The 14239-nt window shown below is 37.9% G+C and overlaps 1 protein-coding gene across 1 annotated transcript; it reads left to right on the forward strand.

The window, feature by feature from the left end:
- The first annotated feature begins 9349 nt into the window (after positions 1-9349).
- LOC131613290 (uncharacterized) lies at positions 9350-11491 on the forward strand. Its single transcript, XM_058884973.1, has 3 exons — positions 9350-10237; positions 10364-11000; positions 11118-11491. The coding sequence occupies exons 1-3, from the start codon at positions 9350-9352 to the stop codon at positions 11489-11491; spliced, it is 1899 nt and encodes a 632-aa protein (XP_058740956.1).
- Positions 11492-14239: the final 2748 nt, after the last annotated feature.

The following is a 14239-nucleotide window of genomic DNA, read 5'->3' on the forward strand; positions in this document are numbered from 1 at the left end:
TCATCCTCCCTCAAAAGGCTTACAGCTTAGCAGAAGTCGAACATCACGAAACATAAATAAAGTAAAGACACAGTTTAAATGAGTGAAAGCGAAATGATTTATTCAAGACAAACATATGCAATACACTAATGATGATTATTAAAACAGACAATGTCTATCATAAGTCGAATGTTTAAACAAACAGAATAGATATTGCAAATGAAAGTAAAACTAATGATATGAAAGTCCATCCTTCTAGCCATCCACAACATTAGAAATCTTGTTGTGATTAGGAATGGGAGTAGTGATCACGTAAGGGGTCGCAGGAGGGTCGAACTCGATTTCACCAGCATCGATCATGTCTTGGATCTTAATCTTCAGTTCCTATAAGCTATTGGTATCGTGCCCAGGACTATTAGAATGATAGGCACATCGCATGTTTGGATTGTGCTTAGCAGAGGAAGTGTTGATGTGCTAAGGAGGATCCCTCACAATAATCATTCCTGCTTTCAACAGATATTGCAGTGCCTGATCTAATGACATGTTAATTTTGGTGAATTGACGCTTAGGTGCATCTGGCTTGCGTCGTTGTTATGGAACTGTCCCAACCGACAGGTTGCGTTCATAACTACTTTTCTGGTTGTACACAACATTGACTTCATTCTTCCCATTATATGGCTTTTTTGTAGCACTAGGGGAAGTATCCACTTGAATCTTACCACTTCGGATTCCTCTTTCTGTGCGCTCTCTAGTTAGTATCAGATCAGTGAAACCAGATGATGAACTTCCCAGCAGATGACTATAGAAAGGACAAGCCAGTGTACTCATATATATGTCGACCAACTCTCTGTTAGCTAACAGATGTTGCACTCTTCCAGCCAGGTCTCTCCATTTTTGAGCATATTCTTTGAAGCTTTCGTTAGAACCCATAGACATGCTTTGTAGTTGCATGCGGGTTAGCGCGAGATCAACATTGTACTGGTATTTCTTGTAGAAAGCACCGGCCAATTCTTCCCATGTATGAATGTTGGTACCCTCTAGTTGATAGTACCACTTGAATTGGGTTCCATATAAGCTCTCATGGAAAAAGTGGATCCACAGCTTCTTATCAGTAGTATGAGGCTGAATCTTCCTTACATAAGACTTCAAGTGCAGTTTCGGACAAGAGACCCCATCATATTTAGCAAAGGTGGGAGTCTTGAACTTCGGAGGGATAACAACTCTAGAGATGAGTCCTAGTTCCTCAAAATCTAGCCCAAGTACCTTCTGAATTTCCATGGCTTTCATTCGTTCTTCCACCAGCTTATATTTGTAATCAGGATGTTCGTCCTCATATTAATAGTCCTCTTCTTCCTTAGAGGGTTTGACATAATCGTGGCTGCTTTTTGCATAACTTTTGTATCATCGTCTTGTTCATTGTCGTCCTCTTTAGAAACCTTGACATCTTCAGCTTTCTTGAGTGGTCCTCGGAATCTTCTTCCCATGTTAAGGAAACCCACAGATCTTCTATGCTTTTTCTTCTTCTTGGTCAAGAGGGTTTTCAGCTCGTCTTGCCCCTTGGCCAAATTTGAAATCAAAGCTTGGAACTGGGTGTTCTGAGCCTGAAGGTCTTTGACTGATTGCTCGAGATCCATTTGTGCTGAAATAAACAGCGAGGAAGGATGAGAAACCCGTCATAGGAAACCTGTTATGCGATGTTATGAATGGAGATGCAATGCTTTCAAGAATCTTTAAGGAATTGAGTTAGCGACATTAGATTGTAGCTTTCTTGAAGAACTTTCATTTTTGGTCTTTGAACGCCCTTCTTTGAGAATCAAGCTCACCATATCCAGTAGATCATAGCCTTTGATTTGGGATACTGTGGTTGTCGTTTTTTTTACCTCCCCGTTTCACTTGGGAGGACGACACGCTAGACCCTTCACGCGAAATTTGGAAGGAGAATGCGCCCGGGATGGGATGAATTTTATTTCAGTTCTTCCTACGATATCACACGAACTTTCTTATTGTCCTACGAGTAGGAAAGGGAAAAAAAGATCTCAACTAAACCCTAAGAGTTTGCTAAGTGTGGGGATTTCACCTAGACTAGAAATTCTGGAGTCCGGGGGGTCGGTTATATATAGGGAAGTGTTTAAACACCCTACATATCTGTAGTACTCTACAAAAACCTTCTCTGTGTCATTGTGATTGTATTTGCTGCTAATGATTGGGAAAGTTTCTCCTTTGTGTTAGGAGAAGGAATTGAATTGAATAAAAGACAGACAGACAGACAAACTGACTATTTTTGGTATTTTATTAGCTCGCTGAGATTCCTTGTGAACCTCATGCCTAGATATCCCTAGTGGAAGTTAGAGCTTAATGTAGTTCGGGGAACTAACTAGGGAAATTAATTGTTTTTGGTACCTTGCTTGAAGCTCAAGGTTGAAGCTTGAATTAAATCTCTGTTTACAATAAAGAGACATGAAATCATCTTTACATAGAGGTATTTGTACTATTCTACCACAAACATTTTGAAAGAGTGACAGAATAACTGGATTCATTTCATTAAGAGAGTGACCTTACTTGTGTGTTTGCAAGTATGCTAGTATCTTTTGAATGAAAGAAAGATGCTCGTCCAAATTAGGGAAACTGTACAAGTCTGGGGATGTGCCAGAGCATGTCTTTCAGAGTCCTAAATGGGAGAATTTGATTGAAATTGAAATTGAAATTGAAATGTTGAAATGTCTGTTTGTTTGAATGTGGTAGAGTAGTAAAAATATCTCTCTATAGAGATAAGCTATGTCTGTCTACTGTATGAAAGATTTGACTTTAGCTGGCTTGCATGAGGCCCAAGCTTGAGGCTTTTTGATTTATTTATTGACGTATTGAAATGATAACTCTACTGGGGAGAAATTGAACTAAGGAGTTTTTTGGTGTTCTGTACAAAGCCCAGAATTGAGGCTGACTCTTTTTAGGGGTCTTGACTTAGCTGGAGAAATTGTCTATTAAAAGACTGATTTTTGTCATGTTTTTGGAGACTGACCCTTTCTAGGGATTTTTAATCTTTTGGGGAAATTATCTCCTAAGAGAATGAATCTTTGATTTTTGAAGGACTGATTTTGGAGGCTAACCCTTTCCAGGGGTTTTGTTAAAAAATGAAAGAATGAATTGGAAGCTAACCCTTTCCAGGGATTTTGTTAAAAATGATAGAATGTGTGGAGGCTAACCCTTTCCAGGGATTTTTATTAAAATGAAAGAATGAATTGGAGGCTAACCCTTTCCACGGATTTTTATTAAAATGAATGGCAGAAAGATTATCTAGTGGAGACTTCTTGTTTAAAGCCCAAGATGAAGGCTGACTCTTGCTGAGGATAAGCAAGCATGGATCCTAGACTCTGCTAAGGAAAATTGATGAAGATAAGGGTGACAGAGACTGTCCATGTCTCTCATTCCAAAAATGTACTCAATGTGAGATTGAGGCAATCTTAGCTTGTTTAAAGTCTGGTTTAAATTGGAAGAAACTCACCAGGGTAGGCTAAAAGGTGACTAAAGACCTGTTCCTATGTTTATAAGAAACCTGATGGGTCCTTGTATACAAGCTCAAGAGGAAGCTGGAAATGCTTTTAAGAAGCCTGTGGGTCCTTGTACAAAGCCCAAGAGGAGGCTAATCGAGGGTCCTTGTTATAGCACAAGAGAAAGCTATGTGGTTTTGAACTTATTTTGGCTCTAAGCAAATGGGTAAGAGGTTTCACCGGGAATAATTCCTCTTTGGGTGGATGTGTCCTATTTTTTGTTCTAAAGTTTTTGCCAAGATGTTTCACCGGGAATAATTCATCTTGGGGGTTTGAACTACAAATCTCTAATTAGGAAAGAGCCTTCACCGGGAAGACATTCTCAATCCTAGGCCATATTCCTATAATATATATATATATAGTTTAACTGTCCTAGGGTTTACACTCAAACGTAGTTCTAAACAAATATATGCACAATTTATATTTGACAGTAATTTAAACAAAGACTGTAAATTGAAAGCTTGTAAAGCCTAACCTGGATGGAGTGGAGGCCTTTGAAGAAGTATGTACAAAGCCTTACCAGTAATTTTTGTTGTTTTGTTGATAACAGTTGAATATTTATTATAAACAGTTAAAGGTTTTGAAAACAGAAGAAGTGAAGATGGACAAAGGTCACATAGGTATTTGAAGAGTTTCACCGGGAATAATGCCCTTCAAATACCAGAAGAATGTTTTGAAAACAGAAAGGAGATTTTGTAAATACAGTTTTGGAAAACAAACTATGAAAAGAAAGAAGGTGTTGGGTCTTACACTCTAATAGAGGCCCAGAGATTATTTACTGTTTGTGAAGCAGTGAAAATGAAGATTGGAATGATGTAAGTTTTTGTTGTTTGAAAACCTTAATCATCTTGTTTAATCGGAGATTGAAAACAATTTTGAAAATTGAAAAAAGTCAACTTAATTAAGGTAAAGATAAAGATCTTTACCTAATTAAGACCTAAATAATTAGGGTTTTATCATAAAATTATCCACAAAATAATTAGGTTAAAACAAAATGAGTATATACATTTAAAGTATTTAAGAAAACACTTAAAAAACATACTATTTTAAACCTAATAAAAATATATGAAATAAATAATATTTTTATGATTTTTTTGATTATTCACAAAATAGATATATTAAATAACAAGTGTGTGAAAAATGAAGTGAAAATGACTTAATTTGATAGGTGAATTAATTGTGTGAAGTTTGTGAGAAATATGAAAGAAAATGGGTGTTAAAAAATAGTTTTGGCCCTTGGAGGATTTGAACCCACGCCCTCTAGGTCACACACCCAAAACAAACATCACTGAGCCAACGCGCGTGTGGTGATAGTAAGCTGGTTTCAATGCAATTCATATAGTGTTCAAGTGTATAGAAGCAAAAAAGAAAATAAAATCAAAAGGTCTGAGGCGAGGGGGATTCGAACCTCAGACCTTGGGCATGAGGGAAATTTGCAAATATCTCTTATGCAATGATGAGAATTTTGATTCCATTTGATCAATCCCCTAGCCCTCGATTTTGCTTGATCTTAGGGGACAATTCTGAGACAGAAATGAGCTCTAATTGGTTGGTGAGAAGATTCCTTGGGTGATTCATCAATTTGCCATAAATTCCCAAATGTAATCATTACATAATCACATGTTCTTGTTTTGGGAATCTTCCTCAATTCTTATGCTATGGTGAAAATGAATGCATGGCATGTTTTCAGATGTGGTATGGGTCGTGTAGCATCCATAAGTGAGGTCATGTGCACAAAATTTCAAAGTTCCAAAATGAGGCATGACCTATAATTTCACTTCATGAGGCCAACTTTGAACAAGCATAACTCTTAGCTCAAAATGAATTTGGAGAAGGTTGAACACAATTTGGAAAGCCCTAAACATCTACTTCAAATCATTAGTTTATGGTTCCTTCAGAATCATTTGGGAAATTTGTGAAAAATGAGCCCAAAGTTGGATGAAAACTAGGTTAAAAACACTTAGAAAAATTTCTAAGTTTTTATAACCTAAAGCTTCAAAATTCCGAAACTCTTAAATGGTTGATCTTTTGAAAAAAGTTCCTATGTAAGATGTTGCTTTATTTTGCAAGATCTACAACTTTTATGTTGGAAGTTTTTTGAGTTGTGTAGGTGAAATTTTGAGTTCCCACAATGCCCTCAAAAACCCTAATTCCCGACTTTTTGCTCCTTGGTGAATCTCTTTGAATTTCTTTGGTCAAATGACTTTAATATCCATATATTGATGATATTGATCTTTGAAAGTCATGGTTTGACCAAAAATCTTAAAAGTCAAAGGTGAACCCATACAGTTGACTTTTCCCTAATAAAGTGAAAATTTTGACTTTTGTGTAGAATCAAGATCTTCTCCTCAAATGAGTGATGTAAATGGGTTATATTGAGGTAGTAGAGGTTCTTGAATCATGTCTTGAGTTTTGGATCCATGCCCTGATTAAAAGTCAACTATCCTGGTGAATTAGGTCAAAAACCCTAATTGTCGACCATATGAAAATAATGACTGTAGACTTTGAATTGAGGTGTGATGTCCAGTAGATCTTGTCATATGAGCTATTTGAAGATGATTGATGTCTTTGAATGATCCCCTGGGGCTTTTTAGGGTTTCCCAAAGGTGATCCCTGATTTTAGTCCTTGATAGGCTCAAAAACCCTAGTCTGGTGACCTGAGTAAACCTGTACTCAGATGACTGGGTGTCTAATCAATCATAGGTGAATATAAAAATGAAGTTCTTGAGTCCTATGATTGTGTTAGAGACTAATCCTTCTAATGATTGATCCTTTGCCTGAGTTTTCTTGTCTTTGAACATCCTCGATTAAATGCCAGATGAAGAAGGGACTGCTCTGGGTATTTGCTTTGACCTGATGAAAATCCTGAAGATATGTCATCTCAGGGGGGTCAAAAATTAGGGTATGACAGATACCTATGAATTTGAAGGTATATGGTTAGAGGAAAATAAATCCTCTTGCCCCTTGATAGGTATTGAGTCTCTGATTCGGAAGACATATGGTCAGAGGAAAATAAATCCTCTTGCCCCTTGATTAGGAATCTAGTCCTTGATAAGAGTACCTGAAATTGTACGCCCTAAATCCCTAATATCCTTGGAAGGGTTAGTTAACATGCAACGTTATGATGTTATGATGTCATGAAGATGTAATGCGTTAGGAAAAACGTAAGGTAATAAGGACAAACTAGTCCTACAAGGAAAACCTGCAAGGAAACCAAAGGGTTAGTAGCACACACAAACAAGTCACACAAGTGTCCTTAGGTTTAGAGGCTTGCATGAAGTTCGTAGGTAAGTACCCTCCCCACTGAAGTTTAGTTGGTTCAACCTGTTCTAGATAAAGATCGGGTTCTAGGGAATATCATCTCGACGATCGTTCTCGAAAGCATTATCTCAATCAGGGCTTAGGTGGCTAACCGAAAACATCTTGAAAGATTGATCACAATGAGTGTAGCTTCGAGTATCAACCAGCGTCAGTCAAGGTCCAAAGCCGGCCATCTCGCTACTTCTTAATAGGCCAAAGTCATGTTCAACTAGGGTTCTAAGGGCAAATTAGTGCTTCACGACACTACATGGTAGCCTAATGTCTCCTCGATCATGTTTAAGGGCCATCAGAACCTACCAAAGTGTCACACTAACGGTGGCCACCAGATCAACCATATCGGGACGAGCCGTACAGTCTCCTTGGTCTATTGCCACATACCTAAGGTACACTAGATCTAAGTGTAGGATCTTTCACACATCAGAATACCCAAAACAACCTTTAAAGATTAAGCCGACAAATCAAACAATTGAAAACATTTAAGTGAATCCTAAACTTTAAGGTAACCCCTCTTTTTTTAAGTATATTGATCGGTCACCAATTTTACTTACTTTCCATCGATTATTTGGTAAGAAATCGCTCATTCCGGTAACATCATGGTTTAGTTTTCAATCGCTTTATTTAGTTTTCTTCACATTTTGCAAATGAGTTCTTGTTTATTTTTATTGCTAATTAGATGCTTTTAAGACTTGTTTTGGTAGTGTTTATTGATTTCAGGAAATAGGAAAGTTTCTAAGAGAATTAGAACAAGAGTGGAAGACAATGTGGACAGCCAGTGTCGTTTGACGCAGCCAGTGTCATTTGACACGGGCAGAAGCTGAAGAAGAATGGCATGGGCAGAAGCTGACACGGGCAGCCAGTGTCATTTGACACGGCCAGTGTCATTTGACACAGCCAGTGTCATTTGACACGGGCAGAAACAGCAAGAGAAGGGCGTGGGCAGAAGCTGACACGGGCAGCCCGTGTCATTTGACACGGCCGTGTCAGCGTGGATTTGAGGCATTAGAGCCTTTTTTGCTGATTTTTACTTTGGACTCATTAAGGGCAATTTTGTCATTCTGCACCAGATGGAAACATAGTATCACTACTTAAACCTATTTTTCATGAGAAGAGGGCATCTTTTGGAAATTGAATTTTTATTTTCACGTACAATTTGGGAGAAGAGCAGATACATGCAATTGTTGGGAAAACGGAGATCTCTCAACCGCGGAAGCTATTGAAGATCAAAGTCATCCTAATTATATTGTAATGATTTTCTCTTTCACTATGTTTGTTTTTAATTTCATGAACATGAGAGGCTAAACCCCCCAATGCTAGGGGGGTGTCCCTGATTTCCTATTGTAATGACAATTTGCTTATTTTATAAGTAATTTCATAACTTTTTCATTATCATCTTTTTATATAGTGTTCTTAATGCAAACCATTATTGGAAAATAAGGTTTTGATTTATGGTTAATGTTAGGTTGGAAAACCAAGGTTAATGCTTTTGTATAAAAATATAAATCTGTATAATCAAGGAATTGAGATATAGATTTGTAACCGTAAGTTTTCTGTTGAAACAAAGAGATTAGTATTCTTATTATACCACAAAGGAATTTGGGTATAAAAGAAATATTAAATGATTTTCTTTAAAGGAATTTTGGAAAGTCTCACTCAAAATTTGGTGATGATATGAATTAGTGATGATCTGACTAATTTTAAGAGTATTGTTATTATAAGGAATTTCATACACAATCCCCTAGCATTACTTTACTATTTGTCTAATACAAGTTTATTTCGTTATTAATCTTTAATTCATATTTTATAATTTTGCAAACAACATTGAAACAAACCAAGGAGTTTTTGTTCAATTGAATTTGTTAAAACACTTAAGTTTCTGCGCAGTCCTCAAGAGATCGACACTGGGGATAACCCCAATTATTACTACATCGAGAAAATAGTGCACTTGCTATGATTTTCCGATCAAGTTTTTGGCGCCGTTGCCGGGGACTGCCAAAATACAAGTGATTAATTATTCAATTGAAATTTTGTTGCTCTACAACCAAAATTTTATTTTCTGCATTCCTATTTGTTGAAGTTTTGTTCCCAACTAACTATCGTCTAATCTTTTTATGCGAGGTAAGACCTCAGCTGAATTTCTTTTTGACGCAGAACCTAAAAGATCATTGCGAGCAAGACTCCGGAAGATTAGACAAGAAAGACTAGCGGCAAACGAAGAAATACCCATAGTTTCGGAATCTGAAAACGAAGAGACAAAATCTATTCCTTTTGAGCAGTCAGATTCAGAATCTGAAACTATGGCGGCTGACCCACCTCCCGTTGAAAGACTTTTAGGTGATTATGGAGGAGCGAATGCACCACTTGGCCGGATGACAATAGTTAATCAACCGGTCAACGTCGACCACTTTCAGTTGCATCCTTCAACTATCCCACAACTCGAAAGAAGACCTTTCTCTGGAAAAATCAATGAAGATGCAAATAAGCATCTACAGAGATTTCTGACCATGACTACGTCCCTAAAAATTGAGGGGCATTCTGAAGAAGCCAAAAAGTTAGTGATGTTTCCATTTACACTATCAGAGGATGCTGAAGAGTGGTTCTACTCTTTACCTGCTGGGAGCATTACTACTTGGCAGCAAATGGAGACTACTTTCCTCAACGAGTATTTTCCCGCTTCTGTGTACATCCGCAAGCGGTACGACATAGTTAATTTTAAACAGAAGGAAGGGGAGTCACTTGGGGACGCTTATAAAAGGTACAAAAGATTGTTGGTTGCGTGTCCTACACACAATATGGATGCAACTGAACAAATGCAAAATTTCGTGAATGGCCTAAGAATTAAGACTAAGCAACTCATCGACACAGCTGCTGGTGGCTCAACAAATTTTACAACAGCCACTGGTATTAAGAAGATTATAGAAGCCATTGCTGCAAATGAACACTTGGAGTTATATGACCGTAGTGTGAGCCAACCAGAAGGAATCATCGATCTGAAGTTGGCAAATCAAGTGGTTAAGATGGAGGATCAAATTACAGCTGAAGTAGAAAGAAGACTGAAGAAGATAGCCCTGGATACTCAAACGGTAGCACAGGTTCAACCAGTTCAACCGATTCAAGCAGTGAATTGTGATATTTGTGGGGGACCTCATTTTGCTATACATTGTGTTGCAACCGCACAACAAGTAGAAGAGATCAATTTTCTGAAGCAAAATAATCCTTACTCAAATACTTACAATCCGGGATGGAAAAATCACCCGAATTTTTCTTGGAAAGATCAACAAGGGAATGACCAAAAGCAAGGGATCGTACCATACCAACCTCAGCAACAACAGTATCGGCCACCACAACAGCAACCATATCAACAACCTCCACAACAACAATTCCAACAACAGGTACCCAGAAAAGCAGATTGGGAACTTGCCATTGAAAAGATGGCCGCTCAAAGCTCCCAATTCCAAGAAGAAACAAGGAGTAATTTTCGAAACACGGGTGCATCCATCAAAAATCTTGAGGTTCAGATGAGTCAGATAGCACAACAACTCGCCAATGCTCAACCACAAGGTGCCTTACCAAGTGCAACTGTTACAAACCCAAGGGAGCATCAGAATGTGAATGTCATCTCAACAAGAAGTCAGAGGAGATCAAAACCAGAAGAAAAAAATGAAATCGAGTATGATGATATCATCGAAGTAGATATTGAAGTGCATGAAAATAAGAAAGTGCCAGAGGAGGTGATACAACCTGTGAAGCCAACTGAAGAGAGAAGGAAAAAAGAGCCGACACCATTGATTAAGTTGCCGTATCCTTCTCGAGTAGCAAAGAAGGACCAAAAAGAGAAAGACTTGGAGAAGTTTGCCACATACTTCAAAAAGTTAGATATCAATACTCCATTCTTTGATGCACTCGAGAAGATGCCAATGTATAGGAAATTCATGAAGGAAGTGATATCTAAAAAGAAACCAACAAGGGGTGAAGGGGTAGTTAAGAAGGAGAAATGTTGTGCAATCTCACCAGAGAAGAGAATACCAATCAAGCAGAAAGATCCTGGATCAGTTGCAATACCGTGCACGATAAAAAACAGAACTTTCATGAAGGTTCTAATTGATTCGGGTGCTAGTGTGAGCTTAATGCCATTATCTATCTTCAAAAAGCTCGGTATTGAAAAGGTGAATGAAAGAGGAACAGAGTTGAAATTTGCAGATCACACCATGAAGAGGTCATATGGGGTGGCAGAAGATGTATTGGTAGAAATTGACAAATTTGTTTTTCCAGTTGATTTTGAAATAATGGATATCCCTGAAGATGAAGAGACCCCTATTATTCTGGGTCGACCTTTCTTGCGCACTAGTCGGTGCAATTTCGATATTGAAAAAGGTACTCTGACTTTGAAATCTTTTGATGAAGAAATAACTCTGAAAGTGTTAGACACCAAGAAGCAAGGTGAAAGTGGAGATAATCAATCTTCAGTTGGAATGATCCACATAGTAGGCAAAAGCAAAAGATCGGAACCAACCCCAAAAAGGGTCTCAAGCATAATCTCTCAGGTGGCAACATCTCATATAAAAACTCCAAAGTCCAATAAAGAAATCAAGGAAAGAAAGAAAAGGGAACATCAAGACAAGGAGATGGAAGTTGAAATGACTTGAGGCAAAAAGTGGCCCATCCTTTAAATCTAGATGAGTTCTGGGTTGCGGAAAGGACAAGCAACATGGTGTGGAAGAGGAAGTATCCCCCATAATAGAAGGGAATGGACCGTCGAGCCATGCGACGTTAAACGAAGCGCTTTGTGGGAGGCAACCCACGGTTTTAATAATGCGGTTTACTTTTTGTTTTGTTTTTCAGGAAATAAAGAAAAGTGGGTCTCTCTGGTGAAAGCTAGGAAGCGGAAGCTGGAGTCGCAGTACCCTCTGTGAGTTCACCCTTGCTATCTCGAATTGAAACATTGAGGTCAATGTTTCTTTCAAGTGTGGGGGGGTTTTATTGCGTTCTGTTTTTTTATTTTGAGTAGTTATTTTTCCTAGTATTTCTATGCTATTATGTTTACCAAGTGTTACAGATTGATGAGATTTACCGGATGGTTGATGGAGTGGTAGTAAAAGGATGAAAGATCCAACCCAAACTTGCATCCCAGGCATCCCTGGAAGTTGATTCAACCAAGAATTATTGTGGGACGCAACTTAACAACACCGGACTGAGATTGAAAGTTGGCATCCATGAACCGAAAAAGAAGCAACATTACACAAGAAGTATTGTGGATCCTGTAAGTTATGCCCAACATTGTGAGAGCACAGAAAGCCACAAATATATCATCATGAGAGAATAGTCAGGTATGACTTTACCACTTTGAATTTGCGTATGTTCTACTCATATGACACTACACATTGACACACACTGAGGCACGTTGTTTGTGTTAACATTGAGCCTTTCCAGCCACCCTGTATTATGTTTATCCTTTGCAAACCCCTTTGAGCCTGTATCCTTTGTTTGTGTTAACCACATCTATTAACCCTTGGCCAAAAAGAAAAAAATATATATCTTTAAATTCAATTTCTTTTCCTACCCTGCTCTGCATAAGTGTTTGATGTTGTTGTTAAATCAGTGCAAAATCATAAGTTTGGGGTAGTACGCCTAAAAGAAAGGCGAGTGCGAAAAAAAAAATATATGTGTTGAAAAAAAAAAGAGAAGAAAAAGAGTTGAGACATCAAAATGCATATGAAAAAAAAAGAGAGAGGAATTGGAATTAGCACTCGCCAAAGCATACGCTCAAAGCAACAATTGAGTGAAGAAAAAGAGTAGAAATGGTGTGATTGAATCCCATGATGCTAAACGAAGCACTAAAACAAGAACAACAACAACACGAATGTTGAGCCTACACCACTTGCATATCCTATTCCTTGTTTATCCCACCTGTCTTAAGCCCCGTTTCGACCCAAAGACCTCAAAAAGTGTGTGCAAAGTGTTTGTGTATGAAAGTAGAATGTATTCGAATTTAAAAGTTGGTATTGCATATTATGAACTTGTGAGTGAATTTTTATTCTGAACCCCGAGAGAATTGGTGAGATGTGTGATAAAGCTTACAGGTGAAGTGGTAATTTGATGTGATAGTGAAGCGGGCGATTCGGGTTGTGAAATCGACAAGATTGACCGGAATGGTGAAAGTTGAGTTGCGAAAAGCACGGTTGTATTGTGGTAAGCTTAATTCAGGGGTGACCTCAGTTTTGTCTATTCATGCATTGCGTGAGGACAAGCAATGAGATAAGTTTGGGGTTGTGATCGGTCACCAATTTTACTTACTTTCCATCGATTATTTGGTAAGAAATCGCTCATTCCGGTAACATCATGGTTTAGTTTTCAATCGCTTTATTTAGTTTTCTTCACATTTTGCAAATGAGTTCTTGTTTATTTTTATTGCTAATTAGATGCTTTTAAGACTTGTTTTGGTAGTGTTTATTGATTTCAGGAAATAGGAAAGTTTCTAAGAGAATTAGAACAAGAGTGGAAGACAATGTGGAAAGCCAGTGTCGTTTGACGCGGCCAGTGTCATTTGACACGGGCAGAAGCTGAAGAAGAATGGCATGGGCAGAAGCTGACACGGGCAGCCAGTGTCATTTGACACGGCCAGTGTCATTTGACACAGCCAGTGTCATTTGACACGGGCAGAAACAGCAAGAGAAGGGCGTGGGCAGAAGCTGACACGGGCAGCCCGTGTCATTTGACACGGCCGTGTCAGCGTGGATTTGAGGCATTAGAGCCTTTTTTGCTGATTTTTACTTTGGACTCATTAAGGGCAATTTTGTCATTCTGCACCAGATGGAAACATAGTATCACTACTTAAACCTATTTTTCATGAGAAGAGGGCATCTTTTGGAAATTGAATTTTTATTTTCACGTACAATTTGGGAGAAGAGCAGATACATGCAATTGTTGGGAAAACAGAGATCTCTCAACCGCGGAAGCTATTGAAGATCAAAGTCATCCTAATTATATTGTAATGATTTTCTCTTTCACTATGTTTGTTTTTAATTTCATGAACATGAGAGGCTAAACCCCCCAATGCTAGGGGGGTGTCCCTGATTTCCTATTGTAATGACAATTTGCTTATTTTATTAGTAATTTCATAACTTTTTCATTATCATCTTTTTATATAGTGTTCTTAATGCAAACCATTATTGGAAAATAAGGTTTTGATTTATGGTTAATGTTAGGTTGGAAAACCAAGGTTAATGCTTTTGTATAAAAATATAAATCTGTATAATCAAGGAATTGAGATATAGATTTGTAACCGTAAGTTTTCTGTTGAAACAAAGAGATTAGTATTCTTATTATACCACGAAGGAATTTGGGTATAAAAGAAATATTAAATGATTTTCTTTAAAGGAATTTTGGAAAGTCTC

The sequence above is a fragment of the Vicia villosa genome, linkage group LG6 (genome assembly GCF_029867415.1).
Source record: "Vicia villosa cultivar HV-30 ecotype Madison, WI linkage group LG6, Vvil1.0, whole genome shotgun sequence".
Lineage (NCBI taxonomy): Eukaryota > Viridiplantae > Streptophyta > Magnoliopsida > Fabales > Fabaceae > Vicia > Vicia villosa.

Coding starts and splice junctions, on each gene's coding strand:
- LOC131613290 (XM_058884973.1), top strand. CDS start 9,350: ATGACTACGTCCCTAAAAATTGAGGGGCATTCTGAAGAAGCCAAAAAG. Junction 10,238..10,363: donor AACAACAATTCCAACAACAG/GTACCCAGAAAA, acceptor CTTGAGGTTCAG/ATGAGTCAGATAGCACAACA. Junction 11,001..11,117: donor ATCTATCTTCAAAAAGCTCG/GTATTGAAAAGG, acceptor TTGTTTTTCCAG/TTGATTTTGAAATAATGGAT.